The sequence below is a fragment of the Pagrus pagrus genome (assembly GCF_965226575.1).
Source record: "Pagrus pagrus genome assembly, chromosome: 15".
Lineage (NCBI taxonomy): Eukaryota > Metazoa > Chordata > Actinopteri > Spariformes > Sparidae > Pagrus > Pagrus pagrus.
In genome coordinates, this window is record NC_140199.1 from 5,595,093 (window position 1) to 5,612,698 (window position 17,606).

At 40.1% G+C, this 17,606-nt stretch overlaps 3 protein-coding genes across 14 annotated transcripts in view; 2 read left to right on the forward strand and 1 right to left on the reverse strand.

Moving 5' to 3' along the window:
• The window catches only part of wdpcp (WD repeat containing planar cell polarity effector), a 75,549-nt gene extending 71,993 nt beyond the window's left edge, over positions 1 to 3,556 (reverse strand). For 5 of the 11 annotated variants that reach the window (XM_084376389.1, XM_084376380.1, XM_084376378.1 and 2 more), the window contains exon 1: positions 3,050 to 3,141. The gene's annotated coding sequence lies outside the window, so the exon portion shown is untranslated. Of the gene's footprint in view, positions 1 to 3,049 lie in introns of all 11 variants that reach the window. The other 6 variants (XM_084376388.1, XM_084376384.1, XM_084376383.1 and 3 more) reach the window with 4 other exon arrangements.
• A 148-nt stretch (positions 3,557 to 3,704) lies between these two features.
• mdh1ab (malate dehydrogenase 1Ab, NAD (soluble)) lies at positions 3,705 to 10,147 on the forward strand. Its single transcript, XM_084376393.1, has 9 exons — positions 3,705 to 3,794; positions 4,273 to 4,371; positions 4,838 to 4,934; positions 7,184 to 7,359; positions 7,647 to 7,769; positions 7,921 to 8,097; positions 8,424 to 8,537; positions 9,113 to 9,202; positions 9,344 to 10,147. Exons 1-9 carry the CDS (start codon positions 3,792 to 3,794, stop codon positions 9,464 to 9,466), a joined length of 1,002 nt encoding a protein of 333 aa, XP_084232519.1. The 5' UTR covers positions 3,705 to 3,791; the 3' UTR covers positions 9,467 to 10,147.
• A 1,605-nt stretch (positions 10,148 to 11,752) lies between these two features.
• ugp2b (UDP-glucose pyrophosphorylase 2b) overlaps positions 11,753 to 17,606 on the forward strand; it is a 35,252-nt gene continuing 29,398 nt past the window's right edge. The window contains exons 1-2 of one of the 2 annotated variants that reach the window (XM_084375677.1): positions 11,753 to 12,154; positions 16,484 to 16,608. In XM_084375677.1, the coding sequence (XP_084231803.1) occupies positions 16,510 to 16,608 (99 nt within the window). In that variant the 5' untranslated portion in view covers positions 11,753 to 12,154; positions 16,484 to 16,509. Of the gene's footprint in view, positions 12,155 to 12,223; positions 13,092 to 16,483; positions 16,609 to 17,606 lie in introns of those variants that run through there. The other variant, XM_084375676.1, reaches the window with a different exon arrangement.

A 17,606-nucleotide genomic window follows, 5' to 3' on the forward strand; every position in this document is an offset into this window, starting at 1 on the left:
TTTTTTTTTGTTTGAATCTGAAAATAAAATGTTCTTTTTCATTATTATTATTTTATTATTATTTTTATTATATTGACGTGGCAACCTTGATTGTGTAACTTAATTGCATGGAGAAAAATCACCACAAGCAAAACACAATTACTGTTCAAGTGACACTACTTAGATTACCGTTAACCATTGTCAGGAGGAGAACAATAATCCTTCACATATCTGGACAGCGGATAAAAAGTTTAACTCACTCACACTAGATCGTGAAAAGAAGTAGATGACGGCATATTTCAAGACCCTCCCGATCATTACCCATGACATACAGGATTATGCCAGCCAACAGACAGCTGTGAGCACCTGTTTGTCCCATTACCACACCCATGACAGACACAAACACATAACACATTGGGGCAAAAAACGTAACTGGATCTGAGAGGAACACTGCCAGGCTGTGGCAGCTGCTTCAAACAGCTCTGAATAAGGCTTTCACACACAGAGCCTTTTGAGTAGGGAAGCGTCCGTGTCAGCCCCTGTCACTGGCAGGTGGAGACATGAAAAGCAAGGACAGTTTGGGGCTTTGGATGGAGAACTGGAGGCGGTTGAGTACATTTTGTCCTATTAATTTGAGAGAGAACAAAGGGATGTTGAACAAAAAATTAAATATTATGATATGAGAAACCTCTCGCATGGCAGAAACGGAGAGTGGAAATGTTGAATTGTTTTTATCGCAGATGTCTTAATAGCACAATTGTACTTGGATATTTGGATAACTTTGCAAAACAATCCCATCATATCCTAAGATAAATTAAATGCCACAAGGATGTAGAGGATATGTAGTTAATTTGTGTTAGTGATGTTGTATTGATTAACTTGCCAAATTCCCTGCAAAAGGTCGGAGGTCAGAGACACCTGCTGAACAGCAGCCCAGCTACTTATTGATCACGGGTCCCTAAGCTCCACTGTGTGTCTCAAGACATCACAGACTCCAGCTGTCCACTCAACAATAAGTCAATATGTCAAAGATTTCTTTTTTAAATCCAACCCATAGTTAAATATAGTAAGTGTGTGCCTTTGTAACATAGCTGGTTTCCCAATGGTTCACTTTAAAAGATGTCTGCCTGTTCAAGAAACAAGAAACTAAGAAGTAAAGAATTTAAACTCTTTAGTTGTTAAATTTGGACTTCAATGTGACAATATTATAATGTTTTAGCTATGACTATTGGCAGCATCAGACATTGCTGAATCTGAAGCATGGGTACATTGTCTGACATTACATAAAAACTCTCTCAACAAACAAAGGAACCAGACCCGTTTGGCTTTCGACTCCTCAGCAACAGTTAAATTTAACATCAACATGAACTTAATGGTAAACACATGGACCCATGAGTTCATCGTAAGCTGATCAGAGAACAGTATGTCTTTGTGCTATTCATATCCAGACAACAACACGACCATCATATGACACTTGGATCCACAGATACAAAGCATATGCAAAATAGTAGAGATACAGACTGAATGCCTTAGGTGTTACTTTCACTGCACCACAAACATAAACTGTGTCATAATACAATTCAAGCAAAATCTTATATATGGCACCATTTGCTGATGATAACACCTCACGTTATACTGCTCAATGTAACTCTTTCAACAGGAGAGACGCAGTATTCATTGTCCTCCCCTGGTTTCCCCCAAAGTCACAAGTCTCTTGGATTTCTTCTGATTTGGGACCAAGTTTCTCCTCTCCAAGTTATCATGGACTTTTTCTGGCACTGTACAGTATCCAGTCTAATGTATGTTGCACTTCATCCTCCTCAGTGATAGAGAGATGGGCAGAGAAATGGACAAGGTAAAGAAATAAATAATACATTTCAGAATTCCTGAATAGGAGGATTCCCGTTTCTTATGCAGAAAGTTTTAAAGGAAAGGGGCCATGTAGCACTGATGTCAATCACCATCTAGAAGCTGACAAACATAGGGCAGTGGTGTGCACAGACTCTCTAAGGGGCAGGGGCAAAAAAATTAATGAATGAAAACTGATGAATAGTAGTTTATGTCAGAGATTCATTTCAGATTTAGAGGGGGGAAACTGTTCTTCATTCTTTCCTGAGAATTTAAAGTAACAATATTTAAAATGCTGAAAATGCTGTTGCAGTACACTTATTATTATGTTATTTTCATTCTTTAAAACTCACCAGAATGGAAATGGAGTCTTGGAAACATTTTTTTTTTCTGGGGGAGGACACTCCCATTTTGGTTTCAAAATCCTTCCTATTTTTGAGGTCTCAAGGTTGGCAAGTACGTCATTTTGTGAGCATTTCTGTCTACAAATAACCCACAATATTGTCTCTAATGTACAGACAGTACAAAAGTCAGAATATGACACCGACACTTGAGAAGAATCTGTTTAAACCGTATTATCATTTGGTACAATGTTCTTACTAAGCAGACAGCCAGCCAAGCCAGCCTACAGTGAGACCATAGTCAAGACGCCAGCCAGGTGTAACGCCATCTCCTCAGCTTTTTGTTCAAGTCATGTAATGAGGCTGTAATGAGGCCATGAAATATTGATAACCACGCTCACCTAACACAGGGCCTCAATAGCTCATAGCTGTGCTCAAGTCAAACAAGATAGCAGAAAGAAACACTTTACGCCTCCCTTACTGAAGAACCAAGGATTGGGAGAATACTTAGAACAGGATGATAATCTCAAACTCTTAATGTGCTAACACATTTTGTGATGCATGCAGTGCATTATTTAGCCTACATGTCCAGGGTATAAATCACACTTTAGCAACGATGAAACAAGGAGAGGATACTGGAAGTTTTTCCAGTTAGTAAGGTTTTGATAAAACGCTGTGTTCAGTCTTTTCTTGTGCAACTGGAAAGATCAAATGTCTGGGTGATATTGAGCTTTTCAAAAACTTCAAGCATGCCTTTTAATGAATTCAAGACAGGTAAATCTAGCATTCTCACACACACACACACACATGCAAAAGTGGAGGGAGAAAGACAGACAGAGAGGTGGAGAAAGACATGAGCCAGGTTACTACCATCAACTTACCTTGACTATTTCAGTGACGAAAACTTTTCGTGCTTTGTCCTGGTCTGCTCAGCTTTAGTGGTTTTTGAACTTAACGTGGACGCCAACTACAAAACTTAACACATGCCTTTCACTGCAAACATTTACAGCTAGCTAGCATGTTCGCTTTAGTTTGACATGTGAACGCCAGTCGTGCTAGTTAGCATTGTACACACTTAACCTGCTTTGCACTGAGAGCGTTTACATTTAGCGAGTTTCATTTCATACGGATAACTCATGCTAACGCCCTTAGTCGCTCTTTTGTCGGTTCATCTAGTTACACATGTTGGTTTCCTGTCTGTCTCCCTAACGAGAAGCTAAGCTAAAGCAGTTAACAAACTGTAATCTCGATGCTAGGTGGCTCTCTGCTGCCGCTGGATACCCGGTCGCTAGGCAACAGCAAGCGGTACTTTAAAGGCTATGCTAACCAGCTAGCTCGTTAGCGCTCCAGCTCCAGCTGTTAGCGATAACCTGTAATGTACAGCCGAGGTAATAGTAGTATAATCCAGAGAGACGTTTTGTGATATAACCTGTTGAGCCTAGTTTGTTCGTTTCGATAAAGGATAGCGTTAACTATCAAAAACTACAACTACCAGTACTTCCTGGATCGTCGCTCTGCCGTAAGACGGTGAGGAGTGTCGTGATCGACTGAGGATTTATATAGGCGTGCCGTCCGGGTAGAGCGAGAAGTGGGAGAGAGCCTGCACAAGCTATCGTGTCAAGCATGGTGAGTAAAGCCAGACCATATATAGGTTATTCCCTTTTCAGTAATGGATTGTAACATAGTTATTCCAATTGATAACAACAACTCTCAAAGTTTTGCCAAGTTCGTCAAAGTTTGTTATTCATTGTAACTGTAGTTTTACATGTCGTGGCATAACAAAATAATCCCTTAGTCCTCACAAGTTTATTTGATTTAAAACCTGTCACAGCTTCTGTATCTTGGTCATTTTGGGTATTGAATGAATGCTGTTGAGTGTGTTGTAATGATGGCGATGAACCTATAAGTATATCCTTGTTTTGTTATGTAACAGGCAGGCAGTCTATTTTTGAACTGACCCTTCTGCTTTTGTAGATCCTGTTGACAAGAATAGACACACCCCGCGTGTGCCGGACAATTAAAGTGTCACTTTCATACCTGTCCTCTTAGTGAAATCAATTCTAATAGTGCTAACAGCATTGTTGATTTGCCTTGTGTCTTGCAGTCTGAGCCTATTAGAGTTCTGGTGACCGGCGCTGCTGGGCAGATTGCCTATTCCCTGTTGTTCAGCATTGCCAAGGGAGATGTCTTTGGCAAAGATCAGGTAAAGAGGGGCTTTTTTGTCTTGCTCACATAACACACTCAGTTCCTTTATCTCATTAGGAACTGTAAGGGCAGCGTCACTAGACATATACAGGATACGGACGAGCTGTATCTCACACGTATATGACAAATCTAGGGGTGACATTGAACATGGCCCTGTGGGAAATCAGATCAGTTTGCACTTGCTCGTGCATGTGCCTCGGGACGAGCCAGGATTGCCCTTCAAGTCAATGAAACGGATCTTGTGCCAAGAGTCTTAGGCCAACTTTAAAGCCACTTGATCCATTTGGCACAGGCCGTAGTCACTGAGCCACATGGCTTAGGCCTTCACACTCTGTTCCCTGAGACAACTAAGTCCCCCACTGTCATGTCTTTATTATACATGCAAATTATGATTTAAGTGCATTTACATTCAGTTCAGCATGTTTTATTCATTTCATACCATTCATTCCTCCTCCTCCTCTCAGCCTGTCGTCTTGCTCCTCTTGGACATTACGCCCATGTTGCCAGTCCTCGAGGGCGTTGTCATGGAGCTGCAGGACTGTGCCCTCCCACTTCTGAGAGGTAACTATTTAAGAGTGGAAAATACTTTAAAATAACATGACATATTGTCTGTATACATTATCAATAAACTAGCATCAAATAGCAGTTTTAGACTTTTTTGTAAAAGCTGTCTGAAGTTTAATTGAATTATTAAAGATTAAAGATGATATTTTCGTATTCTTGTTTAAAAATCTGTACTTTCTAGAAGGTCTGCCTTTTGTCAGTTTATAGCTTTTTTTTTCTCTTTTTAATATCAGCACACACGCACACATGTTTTAGTGTTTGTGCAGTACACACACTGTCTGTGATCCTGAATCAATTCATAATGAAGTGTGTAATGTGTTTTTTATTATAATGTATATTACATAACCATTTAGGGCTCTAATTCTGTTTATTTACACATATGAATGTATTTCAGATGATTGTCTTGTAAACTAAATTTATCCACCCCTGGTAGCTGTAGCTCTGGCCTTTGTCCTAAGCATGTGCCATCAACATGCTAGCATGTTTTGCAGTTTTGAGCTTTCTGGAGCCTCTAAATCTCAATGGGGCAACAGGTGTTTTAATGAGATGCGGGGGGAAAGATATAGTGGACAGTTTTGTTTAAAGTGCTTTAGATTCTGCATTGTTGGTCCTGGGGATGAATGAATCTCTACATGGACAGTTTAAATGTGATCTTCTGCGCATTGCTACAGAGCAAACACACACTTTTAATGGAACAAGCCAGGAATGTATTATTAAGCATCTGAAAATCCATTCTATGGCTCTTTTTACACAAAGTGTGTGATTTGGCCACAACATCAATGATTACACATGCATAATAACATTTAATTGAAATGATTGAATATGGACAAACACAATCATAGTTGCTGCAATCAATAAATGTTGCAGCTGTACTTTATCTCCTTGTTTTAAGTTCATTTTACATTATAAGATCCTGTTTTTTTGGCACAGGCACAGTTTTGTAGATGGATTGGAGCTGCAGGATTTTTGAATCAGTCGATTTCATTGAAGGATCCTGTGGTTATTTGAAATCAAGACTCTACTTTATATATTTCTACACTTGCAGAAAATCAATCACCACCTGCTGGCGACTAACAGCTTCAGACAACTCTCCTAAATGTTGGAGAAGACAGATAGATTTTCCCTGTTTTGGAAATGAGCTCAAATGCTTTTACTTATACATGCGTCACTTTAAGAATTTAAGACCGTCAGGACTTTTCAGTCCTTTAATTTCCCTCTCTGAGACAGTTGATAAATATGCGGGTTGGTTTCCATGAGGTTTCTGGTGTCATCACTGTAACGCTGTCATGATGTCTGTCGTGAGGCGCCATTATGTGGCATCTCCATTGTGACCTGGAATTTTTCCTTTGAATTGGTGCTGTCCTTTGCTTTGTTTGGACAGGGGCTGTGAGAGGCCCCTGTATTAACAACTGTGCTGCAAAGACAACGCTTCATGCACTGAGATGGGTCTAGCCTTATGGTACAACACTGGTCACTCATTGGATACATCCAAAATACATCTCCCAAAATTGTGTATGATTTAGAAAGTATGAAACAATTAGATCACATGGACAGATGAGACTTAAGCATTGTGCTTTATGCATTCTGATGTGATTCTTTTGGAGACTGTATGAACAAGTCTATTGTTCACATGACCTTTTCACGGGAATGCTACCTGAGAAAATGTTTCTGTATTACTGTGGAGACAGCCAAGAGACAGCGTTGATAAGAGCTCATCAGTTACGGAAAAGATCCTTTTGAACAAACACAACGTTGTTCGTCCCATCATGTGGGGATGTGCCCAAAAATATATTGGAGATTGTAGAGTGTTATTGTAATACATGTTAATTTTTTTTTTTTTTTTTTTCAAATTAAAATTAAACACAGAAGAACACAAATTATGTCCATTTAAGGGAAAGTTAGTAAAATCAAAACTTTGGCTCTGCCTTGTTCATGCATCTTCTTCAAACCCTATTGGTTGAAAATCTCTCAATTTTTCAGAAAGACGCTGGTGTTATCAATGTTGCTCTTTTTCAGGCAGCAAATCATGTATTAGATAGGGCGGGAATTGTTACCTGTCACCATGGTAACCAAGACGAAGTCTTGTTCTGGCTGCGTCCGTCTATCCTAACCTTTTATAAGACTGGAACTATTACAACAGTGACAGTAAAGTCCACCTGTTTGAGAAATTGAATCATATACATGCTATACGATATCAACATTACAACCGGCACCAGTAATAATGAATTCACTCCATCTTTCCGCAGAGATTGTCCCCACTGACAAGGAGGAAGTGGGCTTCAAGGACCTGGATGCTGCCATCTTGGTGGGCTCCATGCCCAGGAAGGACGGTATGGAGAGGAAGGACCTGCTTAAAGCCAACGTGGCCATCTTCAAGAGCCAGGGCACCGCCCTGGAGAAGTACGCCAAGAAGACCGTCAAGGTAATGACACAGGATTTAGTTTAGAGACATGCACAGATGTGCAAATTTACATCTACCCCACTGCTTTGCTACTTGTGTTGAAGGCTGTTGAGTGAAACTATTCTACTTCTGGCAAAGTTGCTTGTCGTATGTTGTTTCAAGGTTTTGGAAATGATCCCTGTGTTAAACACTTATGGCAACTGTGCTTCCTATGCCAAGGAAGCACATTGGACCCTTAATAAATCTATTACAAAGATGAGTTTATGTTGTTATATCAGTTCTGTTTTGTGTTCATATGTGTGTTTCAGGTGCTGGTTGTTGGAAACCCTGCCAACACCAACTGTCTGATTGCAGCCAAGTCTGCTCCCTCCATCCCCAAAGAGAACTTCTCCTGCCTCACCCGTCTGGACCACAACAGGGCTCGCTCTCAGGTGTGCTCTTTTGGACTCTCTTTTGTACTTACAGTTCTATTCACACCTGCACTTGTACAAATTAGACTCACAGACTTGTAGCTGCCACATTTGTCTGAGCTGATCTTGGAACCTGAATTTGCTTTTTTCCCTTTATTCTCCGGTCCTGTAGGTGGCGATGCGCTGTGGCGTTCCTGCCACCCATGTGAGGAATGTGATCATCTGGGGCAACCACTCGTCCACCCAGTACCCAGATGTGCATCATTGTGTGGTCAACATGTCTGGTAGTGAGCTCGCCTGCTTTGAGGCAGTCAAAGATGATGCCTGGCTCAAAGGAGAGTTCATCACTGTGAGTTAATGAGGATTCACTGTAATCTGTTGGACTGTGACATTTATACAGTGCTCTTCTTTTAACCACTCAAAAATGACAATTTACAGGTCTGCTAAAATATTTGAAATCACACAAATGGTCAAAATAATTTCACATTTTATGGACAATTCTTGCTGCTGCAGACATTCCAGCCTTCAGCCTTTATCACAAAACCTTCACAACTAAACTGAAACTAGCTGCACACCTCAATAACAGAAGATAACACTGTATGCAAGGTCCTCCTGCCCACATTCCCACTGACTGCAGCTGCAATTTCATGTAACGGTCCATGTTCTTTCACGCAGACAGTGCAGCAGAGAGGTGCTGCAGTCATCAAGGCCAGGAAGCTGTCCAGTGCCATGTCTGCAGCCAAGGCCATCTGTGACCACATGAGAGACATCTGGGCAGGCACCACCGAGGTAAACCCCATATATAATTTATATTACAGTTGATGTGGGAATAAGTTGCTGTTGCTGCATTTTCTCAAGAATAAAAAAAAAACTGCCTGCATAACCTTCATTTTTGTGATATGGTGAGGTGACAATGAAAAATAAGGTGAAATACACACAATTTCAATTTCCCAAATCATAAATACATAATAGAGCTGCAACGGTAATAGTTATTCAAGTCATTTTTCAAGCAAAAATGTCAAACATTTGTTGGTTCCAGCCTCTTAAATGTAAGGATTTGTTGCTTTTCTCTGTCATTTATAACGGTTATTGAAGACTCTTTGGCATTTGTACTCTCATAAAAAGAGGATATTTGCATATTTATGTATTTCTGCTCATACAAGAGTGTTTAGTCATGAGTCTACAGACTTTTATGTACCTTGCCTCAAGCATTGTGGCTCAGAAATAAGATACAGTCCATGTTTGTACTTCTGATGTTCTTTTAGGTGGAAGAAGGTAAAAGGAAGTTTTGTTTCTGGTATTTCTGAATAAGTAACATTGTGTTTGAAATCCAGTTTTAACCAGTTTCTCCTGTTTCTTTTCAGGGAGACTTCATCTCCATGGGTGTTTACTCATCTGGCAACTCATATGGAGTCCCAGATGACCTCATCTACTCATTCCCTGTCCAGATCAAGGTGAGACTGATCTGACCTTTTATTCCCTCCTCTAGCAGCTTAGAGTTTATTTTGAAATCAAGTAATAAGGTAGCAATAAACGACACTGTTTGCCCTAGAGCTCCAAAAAACAAAACTTATGAAAATATGCTGTTTCCTCAGGACAAGAGCTGGAAGATCGTAGATGGCCTGGCCATCAACGGCTTTTCCCAGACAAAGATGGACGCCACAGCAGCAGAGCTGATCGAGGAGAGAGACACAGCTGTGGCTTTCCTGGGAGTATGACTAGACTCTTCAAAGCCACCCAACCAGCACTTAGACAGCCCCAAAACTCCAGACTCACGCCTGTGATAAAGCACTCCACCGACCCCAACGGCATTACTCTATGTGTGTGTATGTGTGTTTGTGTGTGTGTGTATGTGTGAGAGAGAGACAGAGTGAGTGAGTAAGTCAGTGCTTATGAGTGTAAAGTTGGATTTATACTTGTGTAAAAATGTACAGCAGCTATGGGGAGTTCTCAAAGCTGTTGGTGATTGTTGTTAGTAAAGACAACATTATACAAATTAAAGAAAAGCTCAGTCATTTTCAGTATCGCCAGGCAAATCCATTTGCACTGCACACCTTCTGCTGGCTCTGATCTGCTCTGTCAATCACAGAGTGAGTAAAGAAGGTGACCAGGTTTACTTTGGCTTTAAGTGATTTTAAATACCTGACATTAGTCTCCTTTTCAGTTAAGAGACTCTTACATCAGGGCGGCTGCACACTGACGCACAAGTATAACTCCACCTTAAGTATACAGTAAATACTGAAAGTACACAACACATGTTACCAGCTGTTCTACAATAATCTTTCTCTGGGGGGTGAGTGAAACATGGATGGTTGTTACATATAGTCAATGATGCATTAAGTCCCATTACACTGGAACGGATAACTTTTAAAGCTGAAACAATAAAAAATGAAACACTGTGCAGTGGATTTTGTGATTGTTTTTCATTTGTTTTCCGAGTGAGTGTGTTACGACCAGGGCCTAGGGGAAACCCTGGTGCAACATGAAAATGAGACTCCCCTCCCATCCCCCAAGCACCACCAGCAGCAAAGCAATTTAAAGGATTTATTCAAAAACACATTTAGCACACAAACAGACATGCTGCTAGTCTGGCTGAGAGAGGAGAGCCCACAGGAACTGGAAGAGCCGGCCTTTAAACTCCTGGCTTTTTTAGGCAGGAACCAATCAGCTCCCTGGACAACCAACAATCACTCAAACACACCTGCAACCAATCACACACACTCAGGTAACAGAGAGGGTTATTTAAGCAGAGAGACAATAAAAACTTATATACAACCTCTGGGGTCGTAACAGAGTGTCATATTGCAAGTAAACAATTATATATAATATGCAGTGCCATTTTTGCAGCTGCCACACTTAAAAGGTTTAGTTGTCATATGCAAGCTGGGCACTCTCTGTGTGGATGCTCCCCCTGTGTCTGCGTGGGCTTCCTCCTACAGTCCAACAGTAGCATATTAGGTGAACTGGCAACGTGTGACTGTGACTGTTTTTCTGTATCAGCCCAGTGATGGATGAAAACACTAAACTTGAGAGTCCCTGCAGAAAAAATATGTCTTAAGACTCTACACTGCAGTTTTAATTATTAGCAATACAATGTTACAGTGATGGACTAAGTACATTTACTCAAGTATTGAGATATAATTTTGAGGTACTTGAGTATTTCATCACCCCACTACATTTATTTGATAACTTTGGTTACCTTACACACTGCATGCTGCTTTTAACACAGTATCTTTACTTTTATTTAAGTATGACTTTTGGGTACTTTTTTTTTTTTACAACAAATACAAGAGTGAGGACCTGCCATACAGAAAGGCTGAAAGGCTGCATTAGATATGTAGGGATAGATGGGCGACTGGTCAGACCAGACAAATTTCCATGCAGTATGCTGGGTGGAGGGGGGTTTAGCAGTAGTCTTCCAGTATCAGTGTAAGATGTTTATCTGAAGCTTATAACACAGTAATGAGAAGTAAGTCAATACTGTCTTTCCCAGCAGGGATTACAGTTTTATTTTAGACATTATGGGAAAAATCTGATTTGGATTGTCATTCATTTAAGCAACAAAACTGTGTATCACAATGGTGAATGTTTAAAATACACCAAGGATGTGATTACACAAAATTAAAATGTTGCACTGCAGAAAATGAGATACAATGCAATGTCAAAGTTTCACCAGGCAGGGGCAGTATATCCTAGTTTTTAACTACCGAGCAGGATGAGGAATGATTTACAGTATTTAACATTTGTAATTTCTTACATTCACAACGTGTCTTTGCTGATATAAACACAAGGATGTGACATAAAAGGAATAAATAACCAAAACCAAACACAATTTTTTACATTTGCATTTTTAATGCTGCCTAGCCAGTTTGATAATACTCGTTATAATGCATGTATGCACTTTAAAATATTAACTGGTTCTTTCAAACTATTACAAATACAGAAGTAAGCACGAATACACAAGCGTTTTTTTGTGTGTGTGTGTGTTTCCTATTTACACATTTTGGAGCATTCTTTAACCCGGAATTGCCAGAAACCGTAACTCACGTAGCACAATTCTATTGGCTGTTGAAGTTGCGTCACAGGAAAAACGGCTTTTTCATTGGCTGCCGTCCTCCTCCAACGTTTTCATTCGCCCCCTCCAGGAATGCCACTGTAGTGTGAAATATCTTAAAACTAATCACCTTATTTAAGTTCTTTATATTTGCCTTTTGTAAGTTTTTTGCAGCGGTAAAGAAAAGAAACAGAAGGCCGGTGTTTAACGGTGAAAACTCGTTAAAAAACAAAACACGTACTGTGTGTACCCCGCTGTGAGTCTCGTCTGCGGGATCGCTGTGGTCCTTCAGACCCGCAGGACCAGGCCGACCCCATCGACTTTTCTTCCGCCAGCATCCTACAGTCACACAGTAAGAAAATGGCTTAAAATCTGAAAGCATTTATCACTTTTCCTTTTGACAGTATCCCATTTCTCAAGCGGGATGTGTTGAGGGTTGTATCTTCAAGTTAGCTAACGGGCGGGTTCGTCTTTTGGACATTTATTGTCGAAAACGGCCGTTTCTCCTCGCGTTGTGTTCACGGTACCACCGGAGACTCGAGCTCTCTTGACGTTGTATTTATGTTCCTCAAGTAAGCAGCGGTTGTGTTCACTGGTTCTCGAGTACACGCCGTCCTCTCTGTCCATCCATCCATCAGTCGTTCATTTCCGCAGCCCTCCGAGCCTCTGAAGTTGCCCGTGAGGCAGGTCGTCTTATTGGACTCACTCGTATGTGTGTGTATGTGTGTGTGTGTGTGTCACCGGTGAATCATTGATGGGATACGAGCGGACTGGTGTAATAAAAAAAAAAAGGGGGCTGAAAATCACCATAAGGTAATAAAAATGAAGGCAGTGGGCGAGGCAGAAGAAAAACACGAGCAGAGGTTGAGAGTCACAGCTAGGATTTGTGACGTGGTTTACAGTGTTGGGGCTGGAAAATGAGCGGCGAGCAATAAAACATCCAGCTCGATCCGAACCAGGATCGTGTTCAGGGACGTTTGGCAGCCATCCAGAACGATAAGTGGGATCGGATACATGTGTGCTTCTTTCTGCTCTTTGACGAGGACGTGGGGAGGTAGCCAGGACGTGTCATCCTCCAGAGACTCAGTTGTGAATGGACTTAAAGGCTTGAACGCGTCTAATGAATGATCAGTTGGCTTTTAGGGTACATGAAGGAAACTTGTGTGTTCATTTGAGGGATGTATGATCAGTTTGCCCTGTGGGATATTTAATCTGAAGCTCTGATTTGGGATTTATCTTATTATTTTGGTCGACACTTGGCTGCAGAAACATGGCACTTTATGTAGAAGGTAAGTGGTGATGAAGAGGGTGCATTTAACTCTAATAAGCGTAGATGTACAGGTAAATAAAACGGTGGATGTAAAGGACCATGCCTGTGTTTTTTATGATCCACATTAATGCCAATCAATTCCAGAGTCAACTACAATGGCTTTTAATCATTTCAGTCAACTGTTTAAATCAAATGACTAGAGAACAATTAATTGAATAATTGACTAGTTGTCATCTGTTAAATTAAGTTAATCATTAACTCTTTGGTTCCAGCTTCTGAAGTGTGAATATTTTCTAGTTTCTTTCCTATGATATGATGATATCTTTGAGTTGTGGAATAAATGAGACATTTGAGCACATCATCTTGGGCTTTTTTAACCATTTTTGGACATTTTATTGACCAAACAACAACTTGTTTAAGTTTAACTTGTTTATGTATTCTCGATTAAGTTGATTAATCGAGAACACATTGACAATGAAATGATCTTTAGTGGCAGAGACTTATGCCTCAAGCATAAGATGTATATAGCACCTTTTACAGACACCAGTCACAAAGTGTTTCACAGTTAAACAAAGTAAAAACAGGATAAAAACAACAAATAGATAAAAATTCAGAATGGAAAGGGAACGTTCTTACTGCTTTGCCTCACAGACTGACTGATCAGTCACATGTGACAACTATGCTGGGTTTCACTTCTCTCATAGTTCTTATTTACATGCTCCTTGCCAACTACATACTTTTATCTCGCAATGCAAGAAAGAAACTTTCCTTGTGTACTTGAACATAATTACCACGTCGGACCTGGCTGATTATATTTACTTATTTGTGACTGACTCACTGAAGTAATGTATGGAGTGGCGTTCTGGTAAAAGATATCAAGTGTATTCACTTGTTGTGGTTTACTCCTCTGGTATGTCATTAATCAGCAGCACCTCTGTTTTTTTGTCTCTACATTTCCTACATGTCCTGTCTAATAAACAGCCAGTCAGCCAGTAACTTTGACTCTGCTGCCATGAATACAGCACTCTTGACAAACACTAACTGCCATTCAGTGTGCCGATGACTCTTGAGCTCTTTTTTGGGCACAGTTGCAGATTATAGTCAAAGTTTTTTGGTTGCTTTTAAGTCTTTAGGACCTCCAAAGGATGGCTGGTTATCTGTCAATTCGACTTGCTACTTAAAGACATGATAAGATGATTTGCTAAGTCAAGCAACTGACCGACAATAATTTTGATAATAGTTAATAATTTCAATTATAGCCAGACTGATACTTCATCTTCGGAGCTGATGCTGATGACATTCTTAGGGAGTAAATAAATTCTGATATCGATATATCAGCCAATATTCTTAGAACACGTACATAAATACACGTTTTTGCAATGATCCCTAAAATATGTTGTCAAACAAAGTAAGTATAAGTATGTAATGGAGGCAGGTTATTTAACAATCTCATGATAAACTTTATGGTCCCAAATGACTTCATCGCACCGTGAACAACAAGTTCACTGAGAATTTACACCGATACTGATAAATCTGTGATGGGCGGTGATGAAATGTAACTAAGTACATTTACTCAAGTAATGTTCTTGAGTACAATTTTGAGGTACTTGTACTTTGCTTGAGTATTTCCAATTTCCGCTACTTTATACTTCCACTCCACTACATTTTGGAGGCAAATATTATACTTTTTAGCTTCCACAATCTATTGTGATGGGCATTTGTCAAAACATCAGCGTGTTAACTAAAAACTAAAAAAACACTTTATCCATTATGCAAATGATTAATGGATACAGCTTGCATGCTATCGTTAATCTGTTTATTATGAGTCATCTTGGTACATCAGTTGGCTTGCAGATGTTTATCTGCCCTTCATGACGAACAGTGACAGTGAGGTATCATAAAATCTAAAGACATTACTGTGAATCCGTCCTATTTCCTTCTGCTGTCACATTCTACCAGAAAACTTTGTTTCCCCGTTGTTGTATTTTATCTGTGAGCCAAATACGATGAAGGTCACTCTGGTTAGCTCACTGTGCTAATCTGCTAACCAATGAGAAGAATGCTGATAGACAGACTTTTCAATGGCGTGCTAGGGGCAACTTTACGGTAGCATCAGAAGTTGCCCCTAGCACGCCAACGAAAATGATTTCATGAAAATGATTGAATCTTAAAAGTGGCTTTTTCGTCATTATTTTGCTTTTACACAAAGTTTTGACTCAGGTACCTTCACAAAAAAAGCCTAAGTGCTTTAGGTATCACCAAACACAGACCCAAACAGGCCCAAATGGTTAATTTGGTCACATTTTTGTGTATCACACCCCCAAAGCCTAATGTGCTTTACAACTTGATTATTCCTCTTACAGTAGATGAATGTGTGTCAGGTTGTTCTTTGTCAGCAGTAAAATAGTTTGGCCCAAGGTGTTCATGCCAGGTGACAGTAAAAATAATGAGGCTCAGAAAATTGTTTTGTTTACTGGTATAATTACACTACTTTAGTCTAATTGGTCGTGCTTGTACAGCTGTGGTGGTAACTGCAGAGCTGTGAAATGTTTGTTTTCACTCGCTTTAATTTGTATTATAGCCTGAATGATACTGATTATTAATAATTGACACTTCTGGTATAACTATATTAATTGGTTAAAGCTACTTGGGGTTTTATTTGTCCTTTTTTCTTGAGTATATTATATTTCTGTGTTATGCAGAAAGGGCATTGTTGCTCATGATAACAGGCACTAAAATGATTCCATATACCTTCGACCTGTTGCATCACCATCGATTGTAAGAATGAGAGCAACTCTCTCACATGTCAGTAGTTTATTTCCTGCAATCGAGTAATACGTAAACTGACACAAATACTTCAGTACTACAGTATAAATACTACAACAACTCAAAGTTAGATGATAAGTTAGGGCTATTGAAAACTTCATTAAAGGTTTCGTTTTTTTTTTTTGTAAAGGTGGTGTAAGGTACGTAATGAGTGACTCATTCAGGGCTGCCACTGGGGATTATTTTTAACATTGATTAATCTCACGATTAATTTATCAAGTATGTAAAATAGATTAATTGCTTGGTCCATAAAATATGAGGAAACAATGAAAAAGCTGATTGCAATATCCTAGCCCACAAGCTGACATCATCAATTGTCTTGCTTTTTCCAATCAAAAGTCCAAAAAAACCCCCCAAATATTACATTTTCAATCGGATTCGGCTTAACTTGACCAAGAAAAAATGACGTGGGACTTGCTTGAGACTTGGACCATTTGACTAGAGTTACATGTCTGGTTTGAGTCAATAAAAGGAGTTGAGTTGGAGAAAGGGAGTCATTCTGAGGATCCAGGATATGTAAGAAATCAAATATGTCGCAACAGTTAAAAACCACGTCCCCCATCTTCCCCTGTCTCGCCCGCCCAGGTCTGAGTAAAGGAGTGGCCAAAGGGATGGCTCAGTTCCAGGAAATGATGCGGCAGCAGCTGGAGAGCTCCATGCACACGGAGCTGGAGAAACTTCTGAACACTTCCACAGGCGCTGAGAAAGAGGTACACTCATACAAACTCTCTCTGTCTCCCTCCCTCTGTTTCTCCTCGACCATCTGGATGTGATTACAGGGTGGCTGGGTCACTCACGAACACTGGGAAAACACAAAAGTGACACATACTGTAGCACGGTGCCAATGAGGGTTCCACCTACGTAATGCAGACACAGACATACGTAAAGTTTACGTCACCAAATTGCAGTATAGGCGAGGTTTTTAAGCAAACATTCATCTGTTTCATCAGACTATGTCATGATATAGTGCGTCATTAGAGAGCCCAACTGAGACCCTGTAAAGTTGTCCTATTGGCCCAAAATAAAATCTGGCTTTGGGAGTGGACACACCTCAGCCCACAGCAGCTAATTAATCAGAAATGAGTAAACTGTCTCCTAAATGGCAGCAAAAAGCCAAACTGAACATCATTTAATCTGTCTCCTTTAGTTTATGTGTACACACACACACACACACATAGTGCAAACACACAGGGATTGGCAGTTGCCTCTTTCAGATATTAACCAGGCACCCTCAGACTTCCAGGAGTCACAAAAGATGAAACGATTCACAGAAAATAAAAAGTCAGTCAGTCAATACGGGTGTGTCTGTTACTTCATACACTCACTAAAGGTTGTTCACAGAAAAGCTGTTGTACTTGCACTAATAGTTATGCAAGTATAAAAGCCGCATGCACATACATACTGAGCTGTAGAGTACACACACTCTCTTAGTTACAAACTGGGCAGGTCTCCAGTGCAAATAGATGCCAAAGTGAACGTGAAGCAGACCACTCACATGGTTATTTATTTTGCTTAACCCCCAGGACTAGAGAGGCGAAGTCATGCCCCTTCCACTAATTTCAGAAAATATATGTACAGTAGTAGCGAATGGCGAGAGAAATACATTGTGCCATGAATTAGACATATGATGTTTGTCAATTTAAAAGATACATTTTTAGCGCGAGAAGTCGCAGTTTGTCATAAAACTAATGAAATATAAGACTGTGAA

What these genes read in the sequence shown, in the direction of transcription:
- mdh1ab (XM_084376393.1), top strand. An exon ending in ACAACAGGGCTCGCTCTCAG is followed by an intron (nt 7,770 to 7,920) that starts GTGTGCTCTTTT and finishes CCGGTCCTGTAG; the next exon opens with GTGGCGATGCGCTGTGGCGT. An exon ending in CATTCCCTGTCCAGATCAAG is followed by an intron (nt 9,203 to 9,343) that starts GTGAGACTGATC and finishes CTGTTTCCTCAG; the next exon opens with GACAAGAGCTGGAAGATCGT.